The 27,679-nt window shown below is 45.7% G+C and overlaps 1 protein-coding gene across 1 annotated transcript; it reads left to right on the top strand.

Annotated features, from left to right (window-relative positions):
- Window positions 1-207: 207 nt before the first annotated feature.
- NFE2L3 (nuclear factor, erythroid 2 like 3) lies at window positions 208-26,653 on the top strand. Its single transcript, XM_032872977.1, has 4 exons — window positions 208-1,001; window positions 20,292-20,468; window positions 24,196-24,279; window positions 24,873-26,653. The coding sequence occupies exons 1-4, from the start codon at window positions 423-425 to the stop codon at window positions 26,079-26,081; spliced, it is 2,049 nt and encodes a 682-aa protein (XP_032728868.1). The 5' UTR covers window positions 208-422; the 3' UTR covers window positions 26,082-26,653.
- The last annotated feature ends 1,026 nt before the right edge of the window (window positions 26,654-27,679 follow it).

Genomic DNA, 27,679 nt, shown 5'->3' with positions numbered 1-27,679 from the left:
AATAAAGAGCGCTTTAGCTGGGAAGCCCCGCCCCCTGCGGGCCCCTCCTACGGGCGCAAGCCCGGGGGCGGCTGTGGGCGTGTCCCCGGCGGCTGCGCCCGCGGCTCGGGGCGGGGCCTAGCTGGGAGGCGGAGGTTGGTCGCGTCGCTCTGCTGCCGGGCGGCCGGGGAGATCGACTCTTCTTGCAGGTGGCTTCTCTCCCGCCTCTCGTGACCCCCCGCCCCCAGCGCCGTGCGGGCTGCCGAGGGAGCGCCCCTGTGCTCGGCCCCGAGAGCCCGCGACGGCTGCTACGCACCCCGGTCCATTGTTTCGCTTTTCTCTCTTCCGGGCAGGTGCCTGCGGCGCTCGCACGTGCCAAAGCGTCGGCAGGAGAGCAGGGACCCACGGGCGCCGGCAGGGGCGTCCCAGGCGCGCGGCGCGAGATGAAGTACCTGAAGCCTTGGTGGTCGGACGGCGGCGGCCTCCTGCACCTCACCATCCTGCTGAGCTTGGCGGGGCTCCGCCTGGACCTGGACTTGGACCTGGACCTCTACCTGCTTCTCCCGCCGCCCACCCTGCTCTGGGATGAGCTGCTGCTGGCCAGAGGCCCGACGAGCTCCGCCTACGCGCTCAGCCCCTTCCCAGCCTCGGGAGGGTGGGGGCGCGCGGAGCAGCTGCACCCCAAAGGCCGGGAGCCGGACCCAGCGGCGGATCCCGAGGGCCGGCTGCTTCGGGAGGTGCGCGCGCTGGGGGTCCCTTTCATCCCCCGCACCCGAGTGGATGCGTGGCTGGTGCACAGCGTAGCGGCCGGGGACGCCGACGGGGCCCACGGGTTGCTCGGCGCCGCCGCCTCTTCCGCGGAAGGAGTCGGCGCTAGCTTGGAAGACAGCAGCCAGGCTGCACCGGGGGATGGCGGGGACCCCCGAGCGGTTGCAAGTAGCCCCTCGGCCGCCGGGGAAGAGGAGAAGGCACCGGCAGAACCGACGGCTCAGGTGCTGGACGCCGGCGGCCGCGCGAACCAGGTAACCGGAGAAGGGGAGCGAGCGCAGTGCTGGGGTAGCTGGCCAGGAGCCCTGCAGGCTTGTGACGGACCCACGGAGTCCACCCGCTCTGCTTCCACCCTCTTCCCCTGGGTGGTTGCAGTTTGGAGACCACCCTTGCCTCCCCTTTTTGTGAATCCAAACGAAAGTTAGGGCGGTCGCTACGGCTTTTAGGTGTTTGAGAAAAAGTAGGCGAGACCATCCGTTTGGTTGTAGAGGACACCTTTCCTATGTTCGGTGGTCGTCAGGAGTAGTTCGGGCCTGCGGAGGGGAGAAGGCATGCTGGTCATTTTCTTGCCTACGGTCTTCGTTCAGTACCTCAAGTACACGGAGATGTCTTTTTCTGGAACCAGCGGATCCAAAAGGGGCCTTTGCCACCGGAAGGACGCGTTTCTTTTAAGAATCCATGCTCCCGGTCTAACGTGATGGCCCCTGCTCAGGTTTTAACCCAGTTGCATTTCTTTTTTAGCTATTTACCCTTGATTAAGGAACCGTGGCCAGCTGGCAGACAGTGCTGCTGTGACCTAACCATCCCCGGCGCCTAATGATCCTCCTCCCTTCTGGAGCATGTGTAACTTTTTTTTTTTTTTTTTTTTTTTTTTTTGAGAGAGAGAGAGCACGAGCAGGAAGGAGGGGCAGAGGGATAGGGAGAGAGACAAGTAGAGTCCTGCTGAGAACGGAGCCCGACCTTGGCAGGGTCCCAGGTCCCTAACACCATGACCTGAGCTGAAGTCAGTCATTTAACCGACTGAGCCATTCAGGCACCCCATGTGTAACTTCTTAGGAGCATGAAGAAAGCAGGTACCCTGACAGTCACCTAGTGACTTAACAAGTGCCCTTTGGTTTATGATTTCAAATCCTTCTGTTTAACATCCTTCTGAAACAAAGTTCACTACGATGCGATGGACTGATGGAGTGTCTGGTGCTCCCACGGGCTCCTGGAGTCTAAAGACACTTATTACCAATTACCCAGGGTGCCTTCAACGGGGCCTTTTTAATTATCTCGTGGCCCAAACCTTAGTGTTAGCAGTCGGTATCGATCAACAGGTGTTCCTTGGATGTTGTTTTCGCGGAGTGCAATCTTATGCAAAGTGGGAACTAGGGCTAGACAGGTTTGTTTGCCGCCCTTCAGAATTGCCCTGTTAGTGTAGGCGGTTGCCAGACGAGCTTCTCCACCCTCTCCCGGAGGGGTCATTGTGCTGAAGTGCCTGTGATTCACTGTTATGCAGATCCGATTCCTTCCTCTTCCTGAGGCAGGAACTAATGGGGGGAGGGGGGACTGAGTCTTGGTGGGCTTCTGTCCAAAACAAAAAGTAGAAGGTTCTTCCTGCTCTCTCATCCGGTCTCGACCTTCACCTGAATCCTCTGTGTCCTAAGGAGCGGTGCGTGCTGCACTCCAGCCTTTCCTGATTTTGTAACTGGGGTGTGTGTGTGTGTGTGTGTGTGTGTGTGTGTGTGTGAGAAACCCAGTGCCCTGTGCTGTGGCAGATGCCACCCACCTTGCAAAGCATACCAGGGCCTGCAGGGAGGTGAAGCTGTTCACTCTGGGAGGACTTCCTTCCCCTTCTCAGCATTACTTCCTTTTTGGGCTGGCAAATCTGCTTAGGGGGAAGCTCTGGGGGCCAAGGACTGACCACAGCTCCATGAGCCCCACTTTCCTGGGGTGGGGGGGAGGATGAAGTTTATACGGGCCAATCTCCTGGCATTGCCTTGCGCAGCCGGCATGCGTGGACCTGCCGGATCGTGGTAGCTGCTGGGGTGCCCTGGTTAGGTTTGTCCTGGCCATGATCCGCTGTGGAACACCTTACAGTTTTCACCTTTATTGGTAACGCCTTTTAAAAAACAGAAGCAAAAAAAAAAAAAGCCAAGGCGCTTCTATCTGGTAGTAAGTTCGTATAGATTGGTAACAGAACCTGAGCTTCCTGACTCCCGTATTAGCACGTTAATTAAGCACCTGTGCTGTACCCAGCATACAGCTGTGTGGGGTGATGCCCCCGCCTCCCCTCCCGGGCCTCAGCACCACTGCTCTGATGCTGGACTGACTTTTACAAGCCGATTACACCATCCATCAATTCCGAGTTTACAATCTGAAACCTTGATTGGGGGGACATTGGCACCGGGGTTTGCAGTCAGCAGACCTGGGTTCAGGGCTATCACTTACTACTGTCAGGTGATGCTTATTTTAAGGTTCGAGCGAATTAAATGGAAAAGCATACATGAAGTGCCAGCTCAGTGCCTGGAATGTGATTGTTCGCCTCCGATCTCCCGCTGCCCTCCTTAACCTGCCCCCACTCACTCTTCGCGCCTTTATCTTGTTGATGAGGCTGCCCAGGTTGTTTGCTTGCTCAGGGGGTGTGGTGTGTTGCAGCCAGACCGCCTGGTTTTGAATCTCAGCTCTACTACTTACCGATGTGTGACCTTGGGCCAGTTTCCTCACTTGTCTCCGCTTCAGTTTCCTGACCGGCGCAGTGGGAATCATGAAGGTACTCTCATCGAGGTACCTCCCCCGCCCAGGGGATTGTGGGCCTTCGTTCATTCCACATCAGAGGCTCAGACATGTGCAGGGTCCCATCTTAAGCACTTGATAAAAGTTAGCTACTGGTATCTTTGAAAAGAGGGAAAGCTTGGTCCTATGGGAAAATCAGGGGTTTATGGTGTTTGTTTTTAAATAGGTAATTCCAGTGGCTTATATTTGAGTTGTACGAGATTCTGGTTGTATAAGATAATTTTCCATAATTTTTGTCCATTTGCAAAAATGTGTTGGATTGGGGGGTTTTCCAGGTATCAAAAGAGGTACCGCTTTGGTTTCACTTTTTAGTGGGGGTGATCATTATCTGAAAACAGTATCCGGAATTCCCCGGGGCAGACCTGCTTCCCTTCAAAACCATGGGCATTCTCTCACAACCGGATGTAGCACATGTTTTCAAAGTAGTGCCTGGGTTAAACCGGGACTTGAATGGTTCTTGCAGATTTGAATGTGTGAGCATATTTGAAGAGGGGTGACTGCCTGGAGCCAGCCCCAGTATTTGAGAGAGCTTGTCTCCATGTTGAAGAGGAGAAGCTTGTAGTCCTCTTTTTTTTTTTTTTTTTTTTTTTTTTAAGATTTTATTTATTTGACAAAGGGAGAGCAGAGGGAGAGGGAGAAGCAGGCTCGCTGAGCAGGGAGCCAGGTGCGGGTCTCAATCCCTGGACCCTGGGATCATGACCTGAGTCCAAGGCAGACTCTTAACCCACTGAGCCACCCAGGCGCCCCGCTTGCTATCCTTTTGATAATGGTTTAAGCCCCAGAACCAGGACTGTGCACTGGGTGAGACCCCGGCAGGACCTCGTGGGCTGGACGGGGTGTCTTCAGGTCACTGGAAGAATCTGATAAAACAATCAGTACTCCCTTCTAAGAGTAAAGAAGATGAGGAAGCTCCTTGATTATTAGAGTAAAATTTGTTCTTCATTTCAAAAGCAGAGTTAATCCCTGGTGCCTGGGCAATTGGAGATAGACAAAATTTCAAACACTTGTTTTTAACTCACAACTGTGATACAGATAGAGTTTTAGACCATCGTACAACCCAGTATAACAAAGCTTCAGAGAAGGCTCTTTGCTAAAAGACTCGGTAAAAATTCACCTGTGGTCTTATGGGGAAGGATGGCATAGGTCACATATGAGTGTCCTGGGGCTGCAGTAACTGGGTGGCTTGAACAGCAGAACCTTACCGTCTCCAGTTCTGGAGTGAAAAGTTGGAAATCAAGTTGTGGTTCCTTCTGAGGCAGTCCAGGCCTCTCTCCTAACTTCTGGTAGTTTGCTGGCAATCTTTGGCGACCCTTGGTCCCTCCCTCCCTCCCTCCCCCATTTTAGTTTTAAGTAATCTCCACACCCATGGGCCTTGAACTCACAGCCCCAAGATCAAGAGGCGACCCTTGGTTTCCACTGTGTCACCCCAGTCTCTGCCTTCTTCACAAGACATTCTCCCTGTGTGCTCATCTGTATCCAGATTTCCCATTTTGTTAGGACACCAGTCATCCTGAATTAGGGCCCGCCCTACTCATCTTAATTACATCTGCAGTGACCTAATTTCCAAATAAAATCACATTCTTAGGTACTGAGGGTTATGGCTTCAACATGTGAATTTTGAGGGACACATGTCAATCCATTACACACTCCTGCCCCTTTTCCTGGCAACTCTTGGGGTGTTCAGCTCGCTTAGCAAGTAGGCTGCAACAGTTTCTGGAAGCAGCTGGTCTTAGTGTAGGATCATTGGCCGCAGGATTTGATGTATGCTCTTGAGCGAACCTGAGTTGGTTGGTTTTGCTGACTTCATGTGCAGCTAACCCCAAGGAACCTTACTTCAAACTTTTTCCAGTCAATCCTTCACCTCAGTTTGTGGTTTACAGAACTGTCCCCTCTTTAGTGTCCCTTGTATCCTTTGGCTGCTCTTCATTTTCCCTGCTTCTCAGCTCAGAAATCCAAGTATAGGGCCCAGGGCAGGCTGAGCTGGTGGGCAAGTGTGCTGGGCTCTGGGGTCAGACCAGCTGCTGCAGATCTCTGCCCCATGGCTGCCTGGCCGTGTGGTCTGGGGCGCACTCCTGAACCTCTCTGTGCCTTCATTCCCTTCTCTGTGAAGTGGGATGGTAAGAGTACCTTAGGGAGTCGTGGTGAGCATTAAATGAGATCATACACGTTAGCGGGGTTGGTACATAGCACGCCCTCAGTAATGTCAACGATTGCTGTTCGTTCCGCTGGGGCTGTCCTGCCCCTTCCCTGATTTATTCCCATTAGTTCTTTTGCCAGGTACAGGTTTCCAGAGCTCACCTTTTCTCTTCACTCATCTGGGGAGCCTCCACCAGCTCACTACCTACCTGCCGATTTGATATTTTGTCATTCGAGGCTCGGCGTTTGGCTCGTGTGACGGAACTCCCAGCTCCCCTAGCTGAGCTCACCTCCCACTACCCGTGGCCTACTTTCTACCTCACACTTTCTCCCTTCCTTTTCCCCAGACAGCCCCGCAGCGCCTCACTCTGTTACCTTTGCCCAGAATGCATCCTTTCATTCCTTCCAAGTCTTCTATTGTTAAGATCTCAGACTCATCTCAACTATCATCACCTCATCGACAGGCATTTCCTGTTCTTCCTCCGAGCCCTGTCGCACTCTGTACCGCACTCTGTACCGTTTCATCTACGGGCCTTGGTGTGCTCTACTTGGAACCGCAGTGTCTTGAGCATGGAAACTGGGTCTTCCTTTAACCTGGAGGTAGCAGCAGAGACAGGGTGAAGAGCAGACACCCGGCCCGCCAGCCTCTCCCGAGAACTGCTCATCTATCCCCCGCACAGGCCTTCCAGAACTTCAGGATCCCGTGAGTTTGAATGTATCTTGGGTCATTCAAGGCTAGAAAGTAGGTCAGATCTGAAGTCCTGATAGGCCGTCTGACCATTTAATGCCAGTTTGAGTGGATGGGGGCCGTGGAAAGCTGACTCTCGGGCATTGTAATTAATCAGGTGGTGAAACTTAGGATTGCTTAAAGTTCTATAGCAGGTTAGTGACCTTACCCAGAAGAGAACAAGTCAGCCTTCTCACGCACTGAGTAACCCGCCTCCCACCCACTACAAAACTCCAGGCTTGTGAAGGCACACTTCCCCCCTTGTGGCAGCCTTTTGATATGAAAAAGTTATTCTCGGCATCTTGTTAAGGATCTGTGTGAATATTCACATATGCTTCTGGGCAGCTGAAGTGGGCCAGGACTCCCTTGCACCCCTGGGTCGGTTCCGGTTCCAATAGTTTTGGCAGAGTGTGGACCGGGGCATGGAAGCAAGGCACGGCCTTTGGAGGCTGGAGAGAACTGGGTTCCCCTCGGCATCAGGGTTCTTCAGAGAACAGAACCAGTATAATCGGTATACGTGTATGTTTCAGAGATTAATTTCAGTTGGCTGGTGCCATCATGGAGGCTGGCAGGTCCAAACTCTAGGGTACCTGGAAACCCTCCGTGGGCACTTGCTTCTGCCGCAGGCGTGAGGCAGAATATCGTCCTCAGTGAAACCTCCGTTTTGCTCTTAAGATTCTTCCACTTGGGGGCACCTGGGTGGCTCAGTGGGTTAAGCCTCCGCCTTCGGCTCAGGTCATGATCTCAGGGTCCTGGGATCGAGTCCCACATCGGGCTCTCTGCTCAGCAGGGAGCCTGCTTCCTCCTCTCTCTCTGCCTGTCTCTCTGCCTACTTGTGATCTCTCTCTGTCAAATAAATAAAATCTTTAAAAAAAAAAAAAAAGATTCTTCCACTTGTTGGATGGGGCTCACTCAGATTCCCAAGATCGTCTCTTCCTGAAAGTCACTTGGTTGATGTAGCTGTTAACCACATGTCCTGAATAATAGCCTATCAGCGACGCATTGGTTAGCGTTGATTGCGTAACGGAGGGCAGTACCTGAGCCACTCTGACACATGGAACGAGCCCTCACACCACCCCAGCTCCATCTCTGCTGGGCAGCCTCGGTGAGCCGTGGTTTCCAAATTGCAGAAGGGGAATATTAACCTGTTTCTGGGAGAGTTCGTAGGAGGATTACATCATGCCGTATGTCACAGGGCCTGTATAGGTCCCGGCATGTTATTAGATGTGTCACAGAATTTGCTGATTGCCCCGAGCTGGGGGTCAAATCTCCAGGAAACCGTTGTCCTCTGGAGGACCATACCAGACGGCTGGGTCATGCTGGGGCCTGCTTTGGGGTGACAAGAGGAATCCTCTCCATGAGGGGGAAATCGTGCTGGAAGTAGTTGAGTGGATTGGGGATGTTGCATGCTGAGATCGGACTGAGGGAGGAGCACGACGGGCAACTCAAATATTTAGAGAGCTGTTATGTAAGGAAGGCCTTGGAATTGTTGAGGAGGTAGACCCTGAACCTGAAGGCTCATCTAAAGGGAAAACTTGAAGGTAGGCTCTATGCCTAGTGTGGGGCTTGAACTCCCAACCCTGAGATTAAGAATTGCATGCTCTAAGGACCGAGCCAGCCAGATGTCCCTTTTTTAGCCTTTCTTTCTTTTTTTTTTTTTTTTAAGATTTTATTTATTTATTTGACAGAGACACAGTGAGAGAGGGAACACAAGCAGGGGGAGTGGGAGAGGGAGAAGCAGGCTTCCCGCTGAGCAGGAATCCTGATGAGCGGACTCGATCCCAGGACCCTGGGATCATGACCTGAGCTGAAGGCAGAAGCTCAGTGACTGAGCCACCCAGGCGCCCCTTTCTTAGCCTTTCTTAATTGCTGAGTTTTCTTGGGGTGCCTGGGTGGCTCAGCCAGCTAAGCATCTGCCTTTAGCTCAGGTCATGATCCCAGGGTCCTGGGATCGAGTCCCACATCAGGATTCCTGCTCAGCAGGAGTCGGCTTCTCCCTCTGCCTGCCACTCCCCGCTGCTTGTGTTCCCTCACTAGCTCTTTCTCAAATAAATAGTCTTCAAAATATAAAAGAGCTGAATCTCTCCGAGGGTGATCAGTTACTAAGTTGTTTGTTAAAATGCAGATATGGGGGGCCCACCCCAGATGGGCTGAACTAGAGCCTCTCAGGTGGGGGACCTGGAAGTCTGCAGTTTCCCCACCTCCTGGTGATCCATCAGCCCAAGCTTGACCTCAACCCTAGTGCTCCTCTCCCGTGACCCCCCAGTATCCCACAACCCCTGCCTGAAAGGGGGGCCTGCCTGGTGAAAGCCTGCCCTTCCCCAAATTTAAGGCCCAGCGAAAGGCCTGGGCCGCAGGGTTGGGGCTAGTGGTCAGGTTTACCAGGTGCTTTCAAGCTGAAGCCACATCTCTCTAGATTCCTGCTGGAGGATGGGGAACTCGCTGCCCAAGAAGGTAATAATAATGAATGCAGAATGTCAACAATCAGGTTGGGGTCCTGACCCCACACATAGTTGAAGATCCATGGAGAACATCTGACTCCCCCCCCACCCCCAAACTTAACTACTAATAGCATAGTGGTTACTGGAAGAGTGGATGACAGGTACTCTGTGGGCTACGTGCATTGCGTTCTGTGTCCTTGCCATAAAGAAAGCTGGAGGAAATACAATACGGGACTGTAGGAAATCCACGTATAAGCGGCCTCCACGCAGTTCAAACCTGTGTTCTGGCATCAACGGGAGCTTGCACAGAAGGGCAGTTTAAAGGTCTTGCTTAAGTTCTAAGTTCTGCAGAGCCAAGGTAGAAACATCAGAACAGGAGAGAGTTTCTGGGCAGGTAGAAATGTCCCACAAGTGGAGATGTGAGCCAAGTGGGCGCCTCCGTTGATCAGAATGGTACAGCTGAGGCGTATGCATTCCTGCCTGTGTGAATCTGGCCTAAAACCCCAGATGGACTAGTTCTGCGGGGAGCCCGGGGACTGGTATTGATGACAGAAGCATGGGGGCACGCGACAGTGGCTGACACTGGGTGATGGCTCCAGGGAGATTTTATGTGTTTGAAATGTTCTATAGTAAACAAACAAAAACAGTGTGTGTTTTGAGGCCCCCTTGGCCTGCCTTGCCTGCCTGGGTTAGCCGGCACAAAATTAAAGACTCATAAATGAAATTCTCCTGCTTACCTTGCTGTTCCCCCATCCCCTCAGCCCGCGTGAAGGGGCCACGTGTCAGAAGAAACAGCACCTGTTAAAATCAGAGCCTGTGAGTTGGTGCCTGTGCCCTTGTGGCCCAGGTGTGGGGGCTCGTGCTTAGAAACACGGCTTCTTTTTATGCTTGCCTTCCAGTGGCCCATCACACGGAATGTGTTCGTTGTAGCCACGGGGAGCTTTCCTGCCAGGTGTCCCGCTGCCCACCCCAGGCACCTCCAGGGGATTCAGACATGAGTTTAGCCTAGAAGACGCGTTGTTAGGAAAATTCTCAAGGGTCTGTTCCAAGAGGAGAGAACAGGGACTCGAGAGATGGGGCCTCCAGGCACTATCATCTCGCAGTTCGTGGCCATTCTTGTTTTTGTCCATAACAGCCCTCCCCCTACCCCCTTATTCTGAAACAAATCCCAGACATCATTTCTTGTGATTTTTTCGCCAGTTCTTGGCAGGGACTTAGCAAAGAGAAAAGAAAAGCCCAGCTGCGTCCCGTTCTTAATCTCTCCACGACCTTTACTGACTCCGACAAACTTCTGTAAAGATTTCCGTATATGGAAGAACTCCTCTAAACATAACCAGAGGACAACCATGAACACCCCTAAAAAAGAATCAACTCTTAATTCCTTAATATCCCTACACTGCCAGTCGATATTCAGGTTCCCCCCGAATACTCCATGGCTCCTCTCTCCACGGTTGGTGTGTTGGACCCACAATGGGAACAGGATCCACACCTGCCCCACAGACCAGTGTGCACGTGGAAAAGTGACGCTCACACTGCCAGGGGGCGTTGTCTCTGCCCCCCTCCCGCCCACCCACCCCACTCCCACCCTCAGGGTGGGGGAGGGCAGTCCTTCCCTGCACTGATCTCCTGCTCAGGGTGGGGTGACCCAGTGGCCGTGTGGGTGGGGGCCTGGCAGGAAGCAGAATGTTCCCTCGATGGCCCATGTGAAGGGACTTCATGAATGACTTGGTACAGGAGCGGCGGGGGGTGGGGTTGTTGTACCCGAGTTTTCGAGTCGGAGAGACCACCAAGGAGCCAAGCACCGATGCAATCACACGAGGGTTTATTTGACAAGCTTAAGCTTGGGCCCAAGTATACCCGACACAGCGGAGTAGGGACTTGGACCCTGAGCTTAGTTAAGGCCGGGATATATATAGGTTCCTGTTACTAAAGCAGGGTGGGGGTCTCTGGAACCAAAGCAGGGTGGGGCTTCCTAAAATAGGGTGGGGGTCCTTTGAACTAAAGTAGGGTGGGGTTTCCTAAAGTAGGGTGGGGGTCCTTAGAACTAAAGTAAAGTGGGGGAAAGTTCAGCCCTTGGGCACAGGGGTCTGAGATGGCTGTACTTATGCTAAGGCTAAACCTGAAGTGGGATGGCCTTGATTTTTCCCGGCCTCCACAGGGTGGGGGGGGCGAGGGGTGTCCGAGTGCCCAGAGACCAACCACGGTGTGGGAGGAGAGGAGTGAAAGTATTACCAGAGCGTAGTGAGGAGGGTGCAGTCACCAGTCCCTGAAGATCAAGGGGGAGAAATGCCCTGACCTCGGCCTTGTTCACCCTCCAGTCTCTGGCCTCTGCCTCCCACTGGCGAGCCCAGCTGGAAGGCAGCCTGCTCCGGAGCCCCAGAGCTTTACCGGGGACAGCTTCTGCAGGCACACCAAGATCGGGAGGGACAAGCAAGAACTAGTACAGTGGCCGAGAGGCAGCTAGGAAGTCTGCAAAGGTCTGCAGCTAAATCCTGGTTCTGTCACTTAAAAGCTGTGTGACTTAGGGCAAGTTGCTTAACCTCTCTGGGCCTCTGCTTCCTGCTCTGTCCCAGGAGGTAACAACAAGTCCCTATCTTAGAGGGATGCTGAGCAGCATAAATGAGATCATGTATGGGGTGCCTGGCCCACAGCGAGTGCTCAATAAATGTGAGCTATAATTATTATAAACAGCTATTAAAAACCACCCAGGCTAAATAGGACACAGCCTCTCTTTATCTGGCTCCTTTTTTCTCTCTAGACCTGATGACTCCAGCTTGCCTCCAGCCTAGAGACAGGCCACAGAATTCTTTGGCCTTTACCCCTCTCGCTCTGATGTCATGCTTCTCTGTAGGCACCACATTGTTCTTTGTCTTTGAAGGTTCATCCAGCCCTAAAGGTCAAAGCAGGTCTCAGTTGATCCTCCCCCAGAAGCACAAATGAAAGGCCTAGTTAAGGCAGCTGGGACTGTTCACAAAGACTTTTTTCAGGGTCAAACTCTGCATCACAGTATTCAGGTCCCAATACATTATAATACGTACAGGCTTGGAAATCATGTTGCCAGTTATCAGGAATGTCAGAGAGTCAGCAGAAAGAGAAGCCCAGCTTTGCTCCTCTTGTCCCCTTCCCACCACCTCCACCGACTCAGAAAACCTGAGTGCAGGGTTCTGCCCCTTAACGTTGGGGGCAGAGGTGAATAACAGCTGAAGGACAGCTTTCATTAGTTTCCAGCCCCTCGGGAAAGAAAAGATCCAAATAATTGTCATTTTAGATGGAGTAGGATAAGTGTTGTAAGGGAAAATCTGGAAGCCATTGTATTTGAGAGGAGGGCTGAGTTTTAGCCGAGGCGCCTAAAATGGCACGTTCTGGACCCATGCAGAGGAAGAGATGAGTCACCTCCCAGCCAAGAGGGCTGTGGCCGGTGCCAGTTCAGCCCAAGTCACTGGGTTTTTTAGCTCTGATTATTAGGCGCCACAGCTCCCAAGTTTACGATGGCTTCCTATGGCAAGCATGGAAACTTCCTTTTTTTTTTTTTTTTTTTGAGTCTCAACACCACAAAAGTAAAAATCACCTACACACAAATAAAAAGTAACTTAATGATAGGTTTGAGTGACCTGTTCTTCAAGAGCACGGCCCATAAATCTCCAGTCTATACAATCATGCTTCTAAAGCACATATACTCTGTATGTATCCCAGGTCCATGTCACCGAGTAGAGAAACAGGAAGAGAGCAAAGATAAGAATTACTGGTGCCAGGGCCTTTACTCCTTTCTCTTGACCTCCTGATGGAGTGGCCAGCAGTTAGTCTTTAATTGCAACTCTTCAGAATCACAGAGTAGAAAGGAGTAGTAATTAGTATAACATCTTAAATGTATAAAGTGCGTTTCCTCCTCTAATTCCTTAAAATGTTAGGAAATATCCTTTCACTTCAACGGACACGGAAACAGAGGGTCAGAGTGGCCCAAGGTCATACAGCTGATAGGAGTAGGATAGGCCTTTTTACTCAGCCATTTTTGGATCTGAGCCCTCCAAATGGCTTTTTTTTTTTCTTTTAAGATTTTATTTATTTTGAGTGAGCACAAGGGGAGGAAGGGGAAGAGGCAGAGGGAGGAAAAGAATCTCAAACTGACTGTGCTGAACACCAAGCCCCACCTGACCTGATCCTGACCTGAGCCGAAATCAAGACTCAGACTCTTAATCACTGAGCCACCCAGGCACCCCTCATAGGGCTTTCGAGGCCCTTTGTACTTAGACTACAAATGCAATAAGCCTTTTTGTACTTTTTTTTTTTTTTTTAAGATTTTATTTATTTGACAGAGATCAGAAGTAGAGAGAGAGAGAGAGAGGAGGAAGCAGGCTCTCTGCTTAGCAGAGAGCCTGATGTGGGACTCGATCCCAGGACCCTGAGATCATGACCTGAGCTAAAGGCAGAGGCTTAACCCACTGAGCCACCCAGGCAGTCCCCCTTTTTGTACTTTCTAAATAGAAATGTTATAATATTGAATCTTCTACCCCTCCCTGCCTTGAGATCTGGTCTCCTTTCTTCCTGCCAAGATAAAATTTTTAACTGTGATGTCACAGATTGGGTTCCCTGGGAGGGGGACTCTGAGATCAAGTGCCATGGGCATTACAACTAGAGAAGGGAAGATAAAAAGAAAGCAGGATTGGACAGAAGCAGAAGTTAAGCTTGATACAGGCTAAAGAAACCAGGAGCTTGGAGGCCAACGTGGTTCATTACAGTCGTCCCACACTGGGCCAAGATGGCCAGGCCGTTATACTCTCCCCGCCCAGGGGAAGGGTATGACATTAGGAGAAGTGGCTGTCAGCAGTTGAGGCACAGCTAGAGGCTCTCTGCCCACTTGTCCTTCCTTGAGGGCAATCTGGGCTACACAGCTCCATGGGTGGCACACTAAGGCAAGGAAAATTCTTCTCATTCGTCACTTCTCATAACACATCTCTGTTAGCTTTATGGCAGCTGTCAGTAAATGATAGTTGAATGAAGGTGTGAAGAACCAGCTAAGAAAATACTGAATATCTAAGGCTGTGCATGTTAAAGCATCTCTCTTCCCCACATCTGTGGAATTCCACCTGCCATCAAGATTCTCTTTTTTTTTTTTTTTTTTTTTTTTAAGATTTTATATATTTATTAGAGCACAAACGGGAGCAGCAGAGGCAGAGAAAGAAGCAGGCTTCCTGGTAAGCAAGGAGCCCAGTGCAGGGCTTGCTCCCAGAACCCTGGGATCATGAGCTGAGCTTAAGGCAGACACTTAGCCAACTGCAGACCCTTAACCAACAGAGGAACCCCAACCACCAATAGCTTTCTTATTGCCAGTTCCCATGAAGACGTTTCTGTCCTTACCTTGTGCAGCCTCCAAACAGCATTCAACACCATCAGCCACTCCATCCTTCTTGAAACACTTTCAGATTCTGAGACATTACTGTCCTCTGGCTTCCCCTGTACCTCACTTCCTACCCTCCTCAGTCTTGGCTGATTCCTCTGCGTGACTGCAGAATGTTGTGGTTCCTTGGGACCAGGTGCCAAGCCCCGTTCTCCTTGCTTTGTACTCTCTTCCTAGAACCCTGTGGGGTTTTGTTGTTGCTGTTGATGGTGTTCCCAGTTTATACCTCCAGTTCAGACATTCACTCTCAATTCCAGATTCCCATCTTAGCAGTGTAGTGGACATTTCTACTTGACTTTTCACATGTCAAATTTAACATATCCAAAATGGAAGAACTCACTGTGTTTTTTTCCCGTTCTCTCCATAACTGTCTGCCAAGTTATTCAAGCCAGAAATCTAGGAGTCATCCTTCATTCTTCTCTTCACTTTATCTCCTACTTCCTGTCTGTCAGCAACCCTGTGTGTTCTTTCTCTGCAGTGCATGGGTTCTTCCACTTCTCTTTCCATTGCCACCACTCTCTTCCAGATTCTCCTCTACTCTCTCTTAACTTATGGCAGCAGGCCACTCACTGGTCTCCCCACTTCTACTCTTGAATTTGTACAGACAGAATGGGAGGAGGGGAGTAGAATTCTGTGCTATTAACAATAAGAAAAAGACTGACAGCCCAATTGAAAAAATGGGCAAAGGCTACAAATAGTCACAGGAAGGAAGTACAGATGCTTTAAAGCTTGTGAAAAATGTCCAGCCTCACTCAATAGAAAGTAAAATTACAACGAGATACCAATTTTCATCTATCAAATTGGCACTTTTATCCACTGGGGGTATGAATTTAAATTACCACAAACATTTTGAAGGGCTATTGGGTAAAATCCATTGAATAAAAAAATGCACTCATCTTTTGACTCAGCATAAATTTTGGAAATTTATTCTACTTGCACGTGTATGCAAAGAAGGATAGATGATACATTTTAATATTGTTAGAAGGAAATATTGGAAACTAAGGAAGTAAGTTATGGTAACAGGCGCACGAGTACACTGGAGGTTATCTGTGCCTTCAGTGCCTCCCTCTCTCCACACAGCTCCCTTCTGTTTCTTCAGATCTCAGCCCAAATACCACCTCTCCTCTGAGCCCTTCCCTGGCCCCATTCTAGAGGAGGTCTCCTTTTTCTTTGACTTGCCATCACTTGCATTCATTTGCATTTCTGGCTCCCTCCCTTTAAATGAAAACTTGGAAGTGCCAAACAATGTATGTTTTCAATGTTGTATCCCCAGCATCTCGTGTAGTGTTTGGCATTCGGTATGTATGAATTGAATGAGAGACTAAAAAAATTGTTGAATCTCAAATAAAAGTCCATATATTGTCCTTACTGGTGAGCCATTAAAAGCATTCCCACTGAAGTCAGGAGCAGAGTGAGCATGTCAGGTACGATTTTCTGATTTAACGATGTATTTGGTCTTCACCCCCCTTTCTGGCCCAGAGCTCCCAAAACTGTGGGTTTCCTAAAAGTTAAGAGCAATGGGAGCATCTTTTGCTATGTACTATCTGGTCTTTTGTCTTCATTTCTTAAAGTATCTCCAGAGCCATAAAGGTAAAAGGAGTGTCTTTTTTTTTTTTTTTTTTTTTAAGATTTTATTTATTTGACAGAGATCTCAAGTAGGTGGAGAGGCAGGCAGAGAGAGGAGAAAGCAGGCTCCCCGCCGAGCAGAGAGCCCAACACGGGGCTGGATCCCAGGACCCTGGGATCATGACCTGAGCAGAAGGCAGAGGCTCTAACCCATTGAGCCACCCAGGCGCCCCGAGTATCTTGTTTTTTATAACAAGCCCGCTGCAAGCACTCTTGATCCATGTTAAGAAGGTGACTTTGGAAAGTCCCTAAAACGGGGTGTGCCAGGGCAATCAGCCAGATGATTAGAGGGTTGGAACTTTTGGCCCCTACCTCTCAGACCTCTGGGGAGGCAAGAGCTACTGGGGACTGAGTTGATGATTTATTCAGTTATGCCTACATAAAGAAGCCTCCGTAAAAACCCTGAGGGATAGGGTTCAGAGACCTTCCAAGCTGGTGAACATGTGGAGTTGCCGCCCTGCGTCTGGAACCTCTGTGAACTTGGTGTGTGTATCTCATTGTTCCTGAGTTTATCTTCTATAATAAAACAGTCACCTAGTAAGTAACATTTTCTCTCAAGATCTGTGAGCCACTCTAGCATATTAAATAAACCCAAGGGAGGGGGTTATGGGAACCTCCAATTTCTAGCCAGTGATTCTGAAGCATATGTAACAACCTGAACTTGCACTTGGCATCTGAAGGGAGATGGGTGGGCAGTCTTGTGAGACTAAGCCCTTAACCTTTGGGATCTAATGCGATCTTCAGGTAGGTAGTGGCAGAACTGAGTTAGCTTACAGGACGCCCAGCTGGGTTGCAGAAATTGTGTGGTGTGTGGAAACGCACATATCTAGTGTTGAATGAAGTAGTGTTGTAGTAAGAGTATCTAGACATACCAATATTGTTTTCCTTGAATCAGGTATCACTGTTATTATTGAACATTACTTTGGAAGCATAGCAAAAGAAATTGGGCAAGAAAATGAAATCTGAAATTTAAATGTTTAAAGAGGTGAAAACGATAAAGCAACTGATAAGACTACTGTATACTTTGGGGAGAAAATACAGGTTAACAAGATTTAATGCAAGAATATTTGAGGCAACCTTTCCAAAGTGATTTTGCCATGTGTGGATTTTTAGGGCAACTCATTAGTGAGATGTAATTTCAAACTTTAAAAAAGTTGCAAGAATAGTATATATCCTTTACTCAGATTTACCTGTTTGCATTTTGCCCCATTTGACTTTTCTATTTTGTAATTATAGTTACCTATCCATCTATACATAATTCTTTTTGTTGGGAAACATGTAAGAGTGAATTGAAACCATTTTGTCCCTCAATACCCAAATACTTAAGTGTATATTTATCAAAATTATCAAAATCAGGAAACTAACGCATATCTACGACTGTTATCAAATGTGTCCATAGTCTTTTGTCCCAGAAATGTCCTGTATAATACATTTTTCCTCCTGGCTCAGCATCTAACCCAGGATCACACTTTATGTGCCAAGTCTCAGTCACTTTTAATCTGGAAAAGTTCCTCAGCCTTGGTTTTCCTGACCTCTGGATTTTGGAAGAGCATCAGTCAGTTGTTTTATAAAATGGCCCCAATTTTTTTTTTATTTTTGATGTTACCTCATGATTGAGATTATGAATTCTGGACAGGAATAATGGAAGTATGGTATCTCTCTGTCAAGAGGCACATAATATTGGTTTATTTCCATTCCGTGATGATGGATTTTACCACTTGGCTGAGGTGGTGCTTGCCAGGTTTCTCCTGTAATGTCACTATTTAAATATGTTTCTCATCAAACTTTACTCCCTAGTTTTAGCATCCATTGATGATTTTTTAACCCTACCATTCTCCCTCTGTATTTATTAGTTGCATTCTACTGTAAGAGATTTTTCCTCCTCATTATTTATATTTTATTTATAAAATATATTTTTATACTTTTGTATATTTGTATATTTAATATATACATTTATATTCAAATGGACTAATTAATTATTCCTTTTAGTTCTGTTTAATGGTTATTCATTATTATAAGATAGGATTTTTAACCAATTTCTGCTTCTTGTAAAGTGAGTAGTGTTCATATAGAATTTCTCTACATCCAGTTTGTCTCTTCTAGAGTTTTTAGGCAGGCCATTACCCCTCTCAAAGTTTTCCCCACCCCCCTAAAAAAATCCTTCCCAGACTGAAGTTTACTTGGTTTCCTTATGGGCTTTATCCAGGCCTGTAATAGCTATCTGTTCCCTTTGTTTCATTTGTGTAACGTTAGAACATCTCTCGTGTTTGCAAGTTCATGTGTTGTAACTCACATACTACACACTACACATTAACGAGACTTTGCTTCACAGCTCTAAAATAGGTCATGCAATTTAGAGTTCAGAAGCTCTTGTGCCCACTGATAGCAAATTTATAAAGGAAGTTAGCTGCCTCAGGATTCCAGAATTTTGGATTTGATTAAGCATCTTGCCTTGGCAAAAGATAGACATTGAAAGACTGATGACCAGTTACTTTGTCCTTCCTTCCCCCAATTTAGATAGGAATCAGAATTGTAATTGCAGGAAGGAGCAAGATAATGGCAGCTCACCCATTGGAAGAGGATCCCTATCCAAGTCTGTGGATGTTATGTCTGGGACTTCATCTGTTCATCAGATACCTAGTAAGGGTCTACCATGTGGCAGGTTCTTGGATAGGCAGTGGGCATACAGGAACTAAACAGCCTCTACCCTCAAGAAACTAGCATTCTAGAAGGATAAATGACAGATGCAGCTGGTGCTCCATGCTATGAAAAAAAAGTAAGGGATATACTAATGGGAGAGATGTCTTTTTTCTTTTAATAAAAGATGGTAATATTTGAATAGAGATCTAAAGCTTCAAAGCCATAGGGCTGGGGACGGGAGAGTGAGCAGAGGGAGAGCCCTGTAAGCAGAAGGAGCAATGAATAGGAGCTGAAAGATGGGAGAATGCCTGATATGCCTGAGGCCGAGCTGAAGAATCAGCCAAAGAGTAGTTGGTGAGGTAGGATAATAGGAAAGGTCCTTGGATGCCAGGTAAAAAACCTGTTTCCAGGAGGAGGGAGTAAGGAAGGGAAATGCTGCTGATGGGTCTGGTAAGGGGAGTGTGGAGAACTGTCAGCTTGGAGAGTGCCTGTTGAAATGTTTCAGAATGCCCACTGGAGTGGGTTCAAGAGAGAATGCAGGGAGCCCAGATGACTCTTTGGAGGATTATGCTCTAAAAAGGACCAGAAAAATGGGATTGGACCTAGAGAGTTATATGGGATACCAAGGGAGGGATTTTTAAAGGAGAGAGCTTAGCTGTTGGTTAGTGGTGAGAGTATCCAAACAAGAAACACTGGATGCAGAAGAGGAGCAGAGCAGCAGCAACAGTGTCCTTGAGCACATGAGCAGGACTGTGCACAGAGACTGAGGCAGGAACAAGAGCAACACCGCATCAGGAGGGAGGCCGAGTGTCAGTTAAGGGCAGTGAGTAGAGAAGCACGTAAAATCAAGTGCCCGCTAGCATGTCAGCTTCCTTTTTTCTGCTCATTTTATCTCCTTGCTTCTTTCATCTGTAGATTTTACATTTCTTTGACCTGTGTGTGTGTGTGTAATTAGCATTTCTTTGCTTTATAGTGTGGGGGTGGTGCTGCTGTCCTTGAGTTTAGTCCAGTGTGCTATGCTGCTGAAAGAGAAAAGTTAAACATTGATCTTCTGAAAAGAGTTTGAGAGGCCTTGATGTTAGAGGGGGGAAAATTGTGCGCTTTTCGTATAATTAAAAGTATCAGTATATACGGTGTATGCTAATGGTTAACTTTTAAATCTCCAGTTAAATTAAAAAGTAGGACTCATATGGGTAAGTAAGCATAGTTGAAAATTTCTATGGAGATGCTTGTTAGTCTAATAAGCTTTGTTGTTAACTTTTTTTTTATTTATAAAAACACACTTTTCCTGACTTTAAAAGAAACATTTGTTGTAAAATATTCAAACAATAATGTATAAAGTGTAGGCAGTTCTTTTCACCCACACTTCCCCAACCTTATTCCACCTTTTCAGAGAGAACAATTAATACCTTGTAATAATACTTTTCCAGACTCTTCTATATATATTTAATCACGGTTTCCAGCTTAGCTGTTTGATTTTCAACAGAAAATGAAGTAAAAACTGCCTATTGGCCACACTGATTTCTAAATCTAATCAAATTTTTAAGTATTTTAAACTCCAGGCTTTATAAATGCATATAATTTAAATTATGCAGATTCAATAGCCTGTGTCTCAGTGAGTTTCTTGGGCTTTCAGAATTAAAATGTTTCTTAAATACTGAAATAATGCAATGCAAATCTTAGCTTTTGACTTACAGTTTTTATATCACTGAGCAGTAAGTATAATGCAGTTTTAAGGTTGTTTTGACTTCTTTGGGGAAGTATGAACTTCTGTGTAGCAAATTTTTGGGTACTTTTATAGGAGAATGAAGTACTAAGAGAGAGGCATGAAGCTATGGGTCACAGCTACCAGAATGAGGAAAATGAGCAAAGAGTATCAGCCCAAGAAAAATCACTACAGCAGAAGAATGAGGATGAAAGTAAAATAGCAGATAAACCTGACTGGGAGGCAGAAAAGACCACGCAATCTAGAAATGAGGTAAGCATATCTGAGTAGCTCAGCCTTACCATTTTGGCTATAAGGTATTTCTTTTTTTTTCTTTTTAAGATTTTATTAGAGACAACGAGTGCACAGGAGTGGTGGAGAGGGCCACGGGGAGAGGAACAAGCAGACTCCCCCGGTCAGCAGGGAGTTCAATGATGATGAGCTTACGGGTGTAGATCCCAGGATCCTGACCTGAGCCCAAGGCAGATGCTTAACCAACTGAGCCACCCAGGTGCCCTAGTAAGATAGATTTTATGGCTTTGACAATATGTGTTGGTAATGAATTTTCCATGTAAGTGCCCTACTATAAGCAAATCAGATACATGAAAATATGTATTTTTTTTAATAGTTGTGGTAGTAGTTATTTGATTTACAAAATAATCAGCCCATATTAGTTATCTTTGGTTAAACTCAAGATTGTGTTTAGAGGGGGTGTATTTATATACACCCCCCCCCCAGAAGTTGCTTCCTGATTTTGCTGTTTTGCCGTGGCAAGGGATAAAGAGGTAACTGCCATGCTAAATCCAGGAATCCTCAACCATCCCTCTGAAGAGGCACCAAGCTGGCTAGGTCTGGGATAGTGAGGCAAAACAACTTGAAGGCAAATCACCCCTTAAAACCAGCTGGGTCTTGGGCTCAAATCCTCACAGAAGTCTCCATGCTGAAGTCAGGAGCCCATTTTGTACCTCTGGCCAGGCCAGGTGGGACAGGCTCCTTGGCTATTCTAACCATACCCTTTGACTAGGAGAAGATGTATTATAGGAAGATGAATTCCAGAGGCCAGGCTGAGAGATGGGAGTCTTTCTGCAGCCTGTGCTTCCTTTCCTTCTACTCTGGTTTCTACTCAGCCCTGCTGACATCCTAGTCCACAACCCTGGCAAATAAATACTCCAGAAATAGGCCTGGAGGTTCGAGAGACCCTTAACCCATGTGGCACTTCACTTGGAAGGTGTACCCTTATAGGTCTTGCCCTGATGACTCTCAGCCAGTGACTTGCCCCAGATGGGGAACCACGTTTTTATATTTAACATGACGTTTTAGTTACAATAGTAAGAGTGAGAGACTGACCAGGGGCGCCTGGGTGGCTCAGTTGGTTGGACTTCTGCCTTCGGCTCGGGTTGTGATCTCAGGGTCCTGGGATTGAGCCCCGTGTTGGGCTCTCTGCTTGGTGGGGAAGCCTGCTTCCCCCTCTCTGCCTGCTTCTCTGCCTACTTGATCTCTGTGTCAAATTAAAAAACAAACAAACAAAAAACCAAACTTTCTTGGCAATCTAAATTACACTTAACAGGCTGTCTGGATGGCTCAGCTGGTTAAGTGTTTGCCTTCAGCTCAGGTTGGGATCGAGCCCCATGGGACTCTGTTCAGTGGGGAGCCTGCTTCTGCCTGCCATTCCCCCAGCTGATGCTCTGTGGCTAATAAAGTCTTAAAAAAGAAATCACACGTCTCTTTAAGTTAACTTAAAGAATGTCTTAGTTGTCCATTTTTGTGTAAGATCTAATGTCTCAAAATTCTTAAATTTTATAGTAGACAGAAGAACTCTGTTGCAGGACTTCAAACAGATGTAAAGGCCCTTAACTAGAAAGCATGTAACACATCTGATGAGATTCTAAGGAGGAGTTTTTAGGGCCTGGCTCAGTAGGAATTAGCCTCTCAGTTTGCCATCTCCATGGGCACTGAAGGGAACACATAAAGGTTTAATGAAACATACCTGACTGGCCTGAAGGATTAGTCCATAATTCACTTAAAGCAGAATGGGCTTCATACTATACCTATGTTCTAAATATTAAGGCTTTCTTTTATGCACATAGTTTTATTTACCTACAATTTTAAGATTTTCACAGGAATCCAGATTTGTGCTGATACTCTTGCTCAGACACTTCTGACCATCTGCAAATTTTGGTCAATGGTTGGGCCAGGACTAATGACTCAAGTTTGGGATCATTAACAGAAATAGAACTCTTCTGAAATATCTTAAAATTCAAAATGGTTTTTAGTTTCTTAACAGTCAAGTTAGCAAATAAGTATCCAGCCCACTAAGAATGTATGATTTGCTAGTAAATGAAATCTTATGTACCAGTTGAGCTTAGATGGTCCTGTAGCATCTGTAGACACAGAAAGCCTTAGATTTATTGTATTTTATGTGCCTTGAAAACATGGCCTCATAGAACCCAAGATATTTAGTGGAAAGGGAAACCAAATATTTGTATACACTTAAAACAATTAAGTCTAACACTGGTCTGAACCCTAAAAAAAGGGGGGGGGAACCCTCAAGTACAAAGCCAGGGGAGGGGAGTTCAGGAATGTGAACTTACTAAAAAGTAAAGATAAAACTCCTATGATAGACCAGAACCAGAAATCTTGAATAAAAAGTATTTTACGTGCATAACCGAACACAAAAGCCAGAAAGGGAACTCTGTAAATACAACAAAAAGGCGACTCAAATCCATAATTTAAGAACTAATCAGACAACCAAAACTGAAGCAGCCCCAGTGAAAAAATGGATACAGATGTCACAACTGAGACTGGGGTTTAATGAGAAATGAGGTCTCAAGCCCATACCTGGGGATACCAAAATTCCCCACTTAAAGCTCAGAATTTAAAGACTCTTCTGTTAGGAGATGGGACTAGGATAATCCCAGAGACATGAGCAAATTAGTAGTCTATCCATCCTAGAAATCAGAACCCCAGATGAGCCCGGTGTTTGAAGTCTGAATCCACACTACCATTACTATCAGGAATCCTGATCCAAAAAAGCAAGGTCTACAAAATGGTATCAAAACTAGTCCTTGCAGAGAGAAAAAAAAAAATTATAGTTGGTGGGTAACCCTCAGTATGTGGGATTCCTACAGAAAAAGTTACCAACAAAGATGAGCTCACCCTTAAATATAAAAAATTAAGACAGAGTGAGAAAATTCTAAGATGAAGATGAAGCAGTCTTCAGTGTGTTTATGGCAAAATATTTTGAAAATTAAAGTGATTTTAGGACTCAGATTAAAGGAGTACAGAGTCCCAACAAAGTGAGTAAAAACATTAAGTCTCCAAAACATCAAACTGAAGTTAAGACAACAGACTACAGGAGAAAAAACCTTTTAAAATTACTGGAGGGTAAGAAGAGATTGGCTATAAAATGAGACTGACATCAGTAGCAATACATGCCTTAGTGCAAAACATTAAATTTGATCATCTTACCACATAAACCACTGTTTAAGCATGAAAGCAAAATAAATCCAGGTTACAAAAACTGAGTTTACCACTGGTGGAGCCTCTCTAAAAGAGCTGTCAAAAGGAGTTATTTCAGTAAGAAACCTGAAGACTGGGATAAAGCAACAATGAGCGAAGTTGCCAGAAACATTGTGGTAAATATATTTAACTTGTAAAAATTGCATAATCTTATAACCAATTTGGAGGGTTAGCCGTGGTAAAAACAAGGCAGGATGAAGAATACCAACCAAAAGTTATATGGAAGATGAACACTGAAACAGGAATGTAAAAATTCCAAAATAGGCATAAAAGTCCAGGAGAGAGAGAAAACCTGGTTATCCTTTCAAGATTAAGCCTACTGCTTTCAGCTCAGGTCATGATCCCAGAATCTCAGGATCAAGTCGGGCATTGGCATCGGGCTCCCAGCTCCACAAGTCTGCTGCTCCTTCAGTTGAGCCTAAAGCCTCAATTAACCTCTTCTGCTTTTTAACTTAATGGTGAACCTTATGTTTCTTTATAGAGATCTCTGAATGGGACAGAAACAGCTTTCTCTCTGGATGACTTATCTCAGATGCTTTTGTCACAGCCTGAAAATTCACTGGAGGTAATTAGAACCTTGGCTTTCATTCTTGTAGGAAATCACTGATCCATGAATGTTTCTCTTTAAATGGGATGACATAGTTTATATACTTTAACAGTACTACATTATGTAAGTGCACAGACTGAGGGTTACTTTTTACAGAACTACTTTATAATTTTAAAGAATTAACCAAGTATGTATACTGTTCCTCCTTCTAAATGATCACAAGGATATAATAAAATTTGGGATTCACGGAATCAAAAACAACAGTAAATACTTGACAAACTAAGGCAAGATTATTTTTCTGGTAGCATTTATGTCATACTCAACTATACTGCTCTGATTTACTACCTTGCCCAGACTACTTCAGTGTGGATTTATTGCCAACAGCTTGGTTGATTCAAGACCAACTTTTATATTAACTGAATCAAACTAATTTCCAGGATATACCAAAAAAACACACCTTTCCCTACATACAGCATCATTCAGATTTGGGTTCACACTGCATACTGTATTTGCCTAGATTTAGTAAACTGAGGAAAGAAGAGTGCTATTACTAGTTACTGTACTGCTGCTGAAATAAGATTGTGTTTAAAGTGCTTTTTTTCCCTTTTCAGGGCATCTCACTTGGAGATATTTTTCCAGGTAGTATCAATGATGGCATGAATTCTTCAACACGTAACATAAACTTTAGCCAAGCTATAAGTCACGATGTGAATCTCCATGACGCCATGTTGCTATGTCCTGACAATACATTTAGAAGAGAACCAACAGCAAGGACTTCACAACCAGAAGAACCATTTCTGCAGTCAAATTCTCATACTACCAATCCTGAACAGACCCTTCCTGGAACTCATCTGACAGGATTTCTTCCCCTTGTTGGCAATCAGATGAGGAATCTAAGTCAAGACCTTCTACGTGACCTTGATATAAGCATATTTGATGAGACAAATTTAATGTCCTTGGCCACAGAAGGTTTTGATTCAATGGAAGTGTCTCAGCTTTTTGAAGAACTGGATTCTGATTCTGGGCTTTCCTTAAATTCAACCAACAGTACCTCTGTCACCAAGTATAATTCCTCTTGCTCAATGTGTGAAGGCGGTGCTACAGGTTATAGTGACCTGGAAGGAGCTGTAGGAGGCTACTACCCAGATCCCAGTAAGCTTTGTCACATGGGTTGGAGGAATGATTCTGGCTTTCATGGGGACCTTGCCATTCAACACATACATCATAACCACACTTACCACGTAGAGCCAGGTGCTCTAGATTCCACCCCTAGATCTTTTTCACAGCATGGGAAGTCACAGAAAATAAATAAGCACCTGAATGACACAGACAGAAACTTAAGTCGCGATGAGCGACGTGCTAAGGCTCTCCATATCCCTTTTTCTGTAGATGAAATCGTCCGCATGCCTGTTGAATCTTTCAACAACATGCTAAGCAGGCACTACTTGACAGATTTACAAGTGTCACTCATGCGTGGTATAAGAAGAAGAGGGAAAAATAAAGTTGCTGCTCAGAACTGTCGTAAACGCAAACTGGATATAATTCTGAATCTCGAAGATGATTTATGTAACTTGCAATCCAAGAAGGAAATCCTTAAGAGAGAACGAGCCCAGTATAACAAAGCTATTACCACAATGAAACAAAAACTCCATCACCTTTATCACAGTATTTTTAGTAGGTTAAGAGATGATGATGGTAGGCCTGTCAATCCAAACCACTATGTTCTTGAGTGCAGCCAAGATGGAAGTGTTTTGATTGTACCTAAGGAACTGGTTACCTCAGGCCACAAAAAGGAAAACTGTAAGGGAAAAAGAAAGTGAAGAGAAGAAACTGAAGGTGGATTCCATTATGTAGGAGTTAAACTGATACATGGCCACAAACCACTGAAACTGCTTCAAAGTATTATCTTTTACTACTGCTACTTGAATCACTCAGGACTACATTTTGAAACTCTTATGGATTATGTTTGTGGGAAATTTTGGGGAAGCCACAACTTTTCATCAAGTCCAACTATATTTATGCAGAACTCAAATATCTATGTACAAAGAACAGGATGACATGAAAAGCAGACAATCCAGTCATCTGGTTGCCTTTTTCTTCTTTTTCAGTAACATAGTCACTTCAAAGAGCAAACACTGGATGTAAATTGTTTTTAAACATTTTGGTTTTTTGTGACTTGAAATGCAATGTAATTTAGCTTCAAGTTTTAATTTTTTATAGCATTGTAGTTACCACTGAATATACGGAGCCTTAACAAAAGCTTTTTTATCTATGAACACTTAAATTGCTTTCTGTGGAAATAAATTTGAATTTATAAAAATTTCTTATATAGAAATTCTAACCATTATTTACCTTGGATATTCTCCATAAAACCCACATTCAGGAATACAGGTGAGTATATAACCAATAAGGCTGCATAGTGTGGGTTTATTTGCACAAAAATTGATCAGACTCAGTCCAAACTAAAGTCATCCCTTTGACTTGGGTGCCAAGAGAAAACTGGACTTCAGAAGGAGAATGCATTCACAAAAAGTTAATGCCTCTTCTTAGTAGACAAAACAGACCTACCCAGCAAGTTAAGCCAGCCTGTGGAAATTCCACATCTAGAACATGGACCTCCCCCCCTCCCCAGAAGGCCTCATGTAACAATGTGAGAACGTTACATGCCACACAAGAACACAAGCCAACAGTAAGGGGAAGTCAGTAGAGGAGAGACTTCACACCCAAAAATGGGATCATCTGGTTAAGAACAGGACAATAAATGAAATAAATACTAGAAATGGCATTTGAAATGAAAGCTCAACGAGCTTATTGCAACAGCAAGATGGAGATTATTTTCAGAAAATGTCCCAAGGTTTGCCAACATTAACATGCATACTGTTTAATTCCAAAATTATAGTCAGTGTTGTCAGATGTTATTTCTGCCATAATCGTCTGCCATAGAATTATCACCAAGTATCACCTTGGTTTAGAGAAATGCAGTGCTTTCAGTGTCTAGATTTTTTATACATTTTTTTATAAATCTTTTAAACTGAGCCTAGAAAGGCATTTAAGTCTAGATTTTGCCAACAAGATGTTTCTAAGGTTGTTACAGTCAGTTCTGTACAGTAACAGTCTATTCAGATTAAACTCTTCAAGGGAATACACCTCAGATTTTAACTTGGTAATTTCAGCGGCAAGGAGGGCACATTCCTACAGAAAAGTCCTTCACATCTACAATTTAATGTTCCATGGTACAAACTTACCTATGAGTAGCCGTATCTACCCAATTGTTTAACACTTATAAGACTGGGCATTATCCTCAAATCCCTCAAAATATCAAGCACCACAATTAACTATACACCAAAGGTTCAAACTGAAACTCAAAACAATGGTGTGAAATCTGGAAGGTATATGGTGCATTGTGACCAAAGGTAAA

Source organism: Lontra canadensis, unplaced genomic scaffold (genome assembly GCF_010015895.1).
Source record: "Lontra canadensis isolate GAN:19392208 unplaced genomic scaffold, GSC_riverotter_1.0 scaffold2, whole genome shotgun sequence".
NCBI lineage: Eukaryota > Metazoa > Chordata > Mammalia > Carnivora > Mustelidae > Lontra > Lontra canadensis.
The sequence above is the reverse complement of the archived record's forward strand: the minus strand, read 5'-3'. Positions and strand labels throughout refer to the sequence as shown.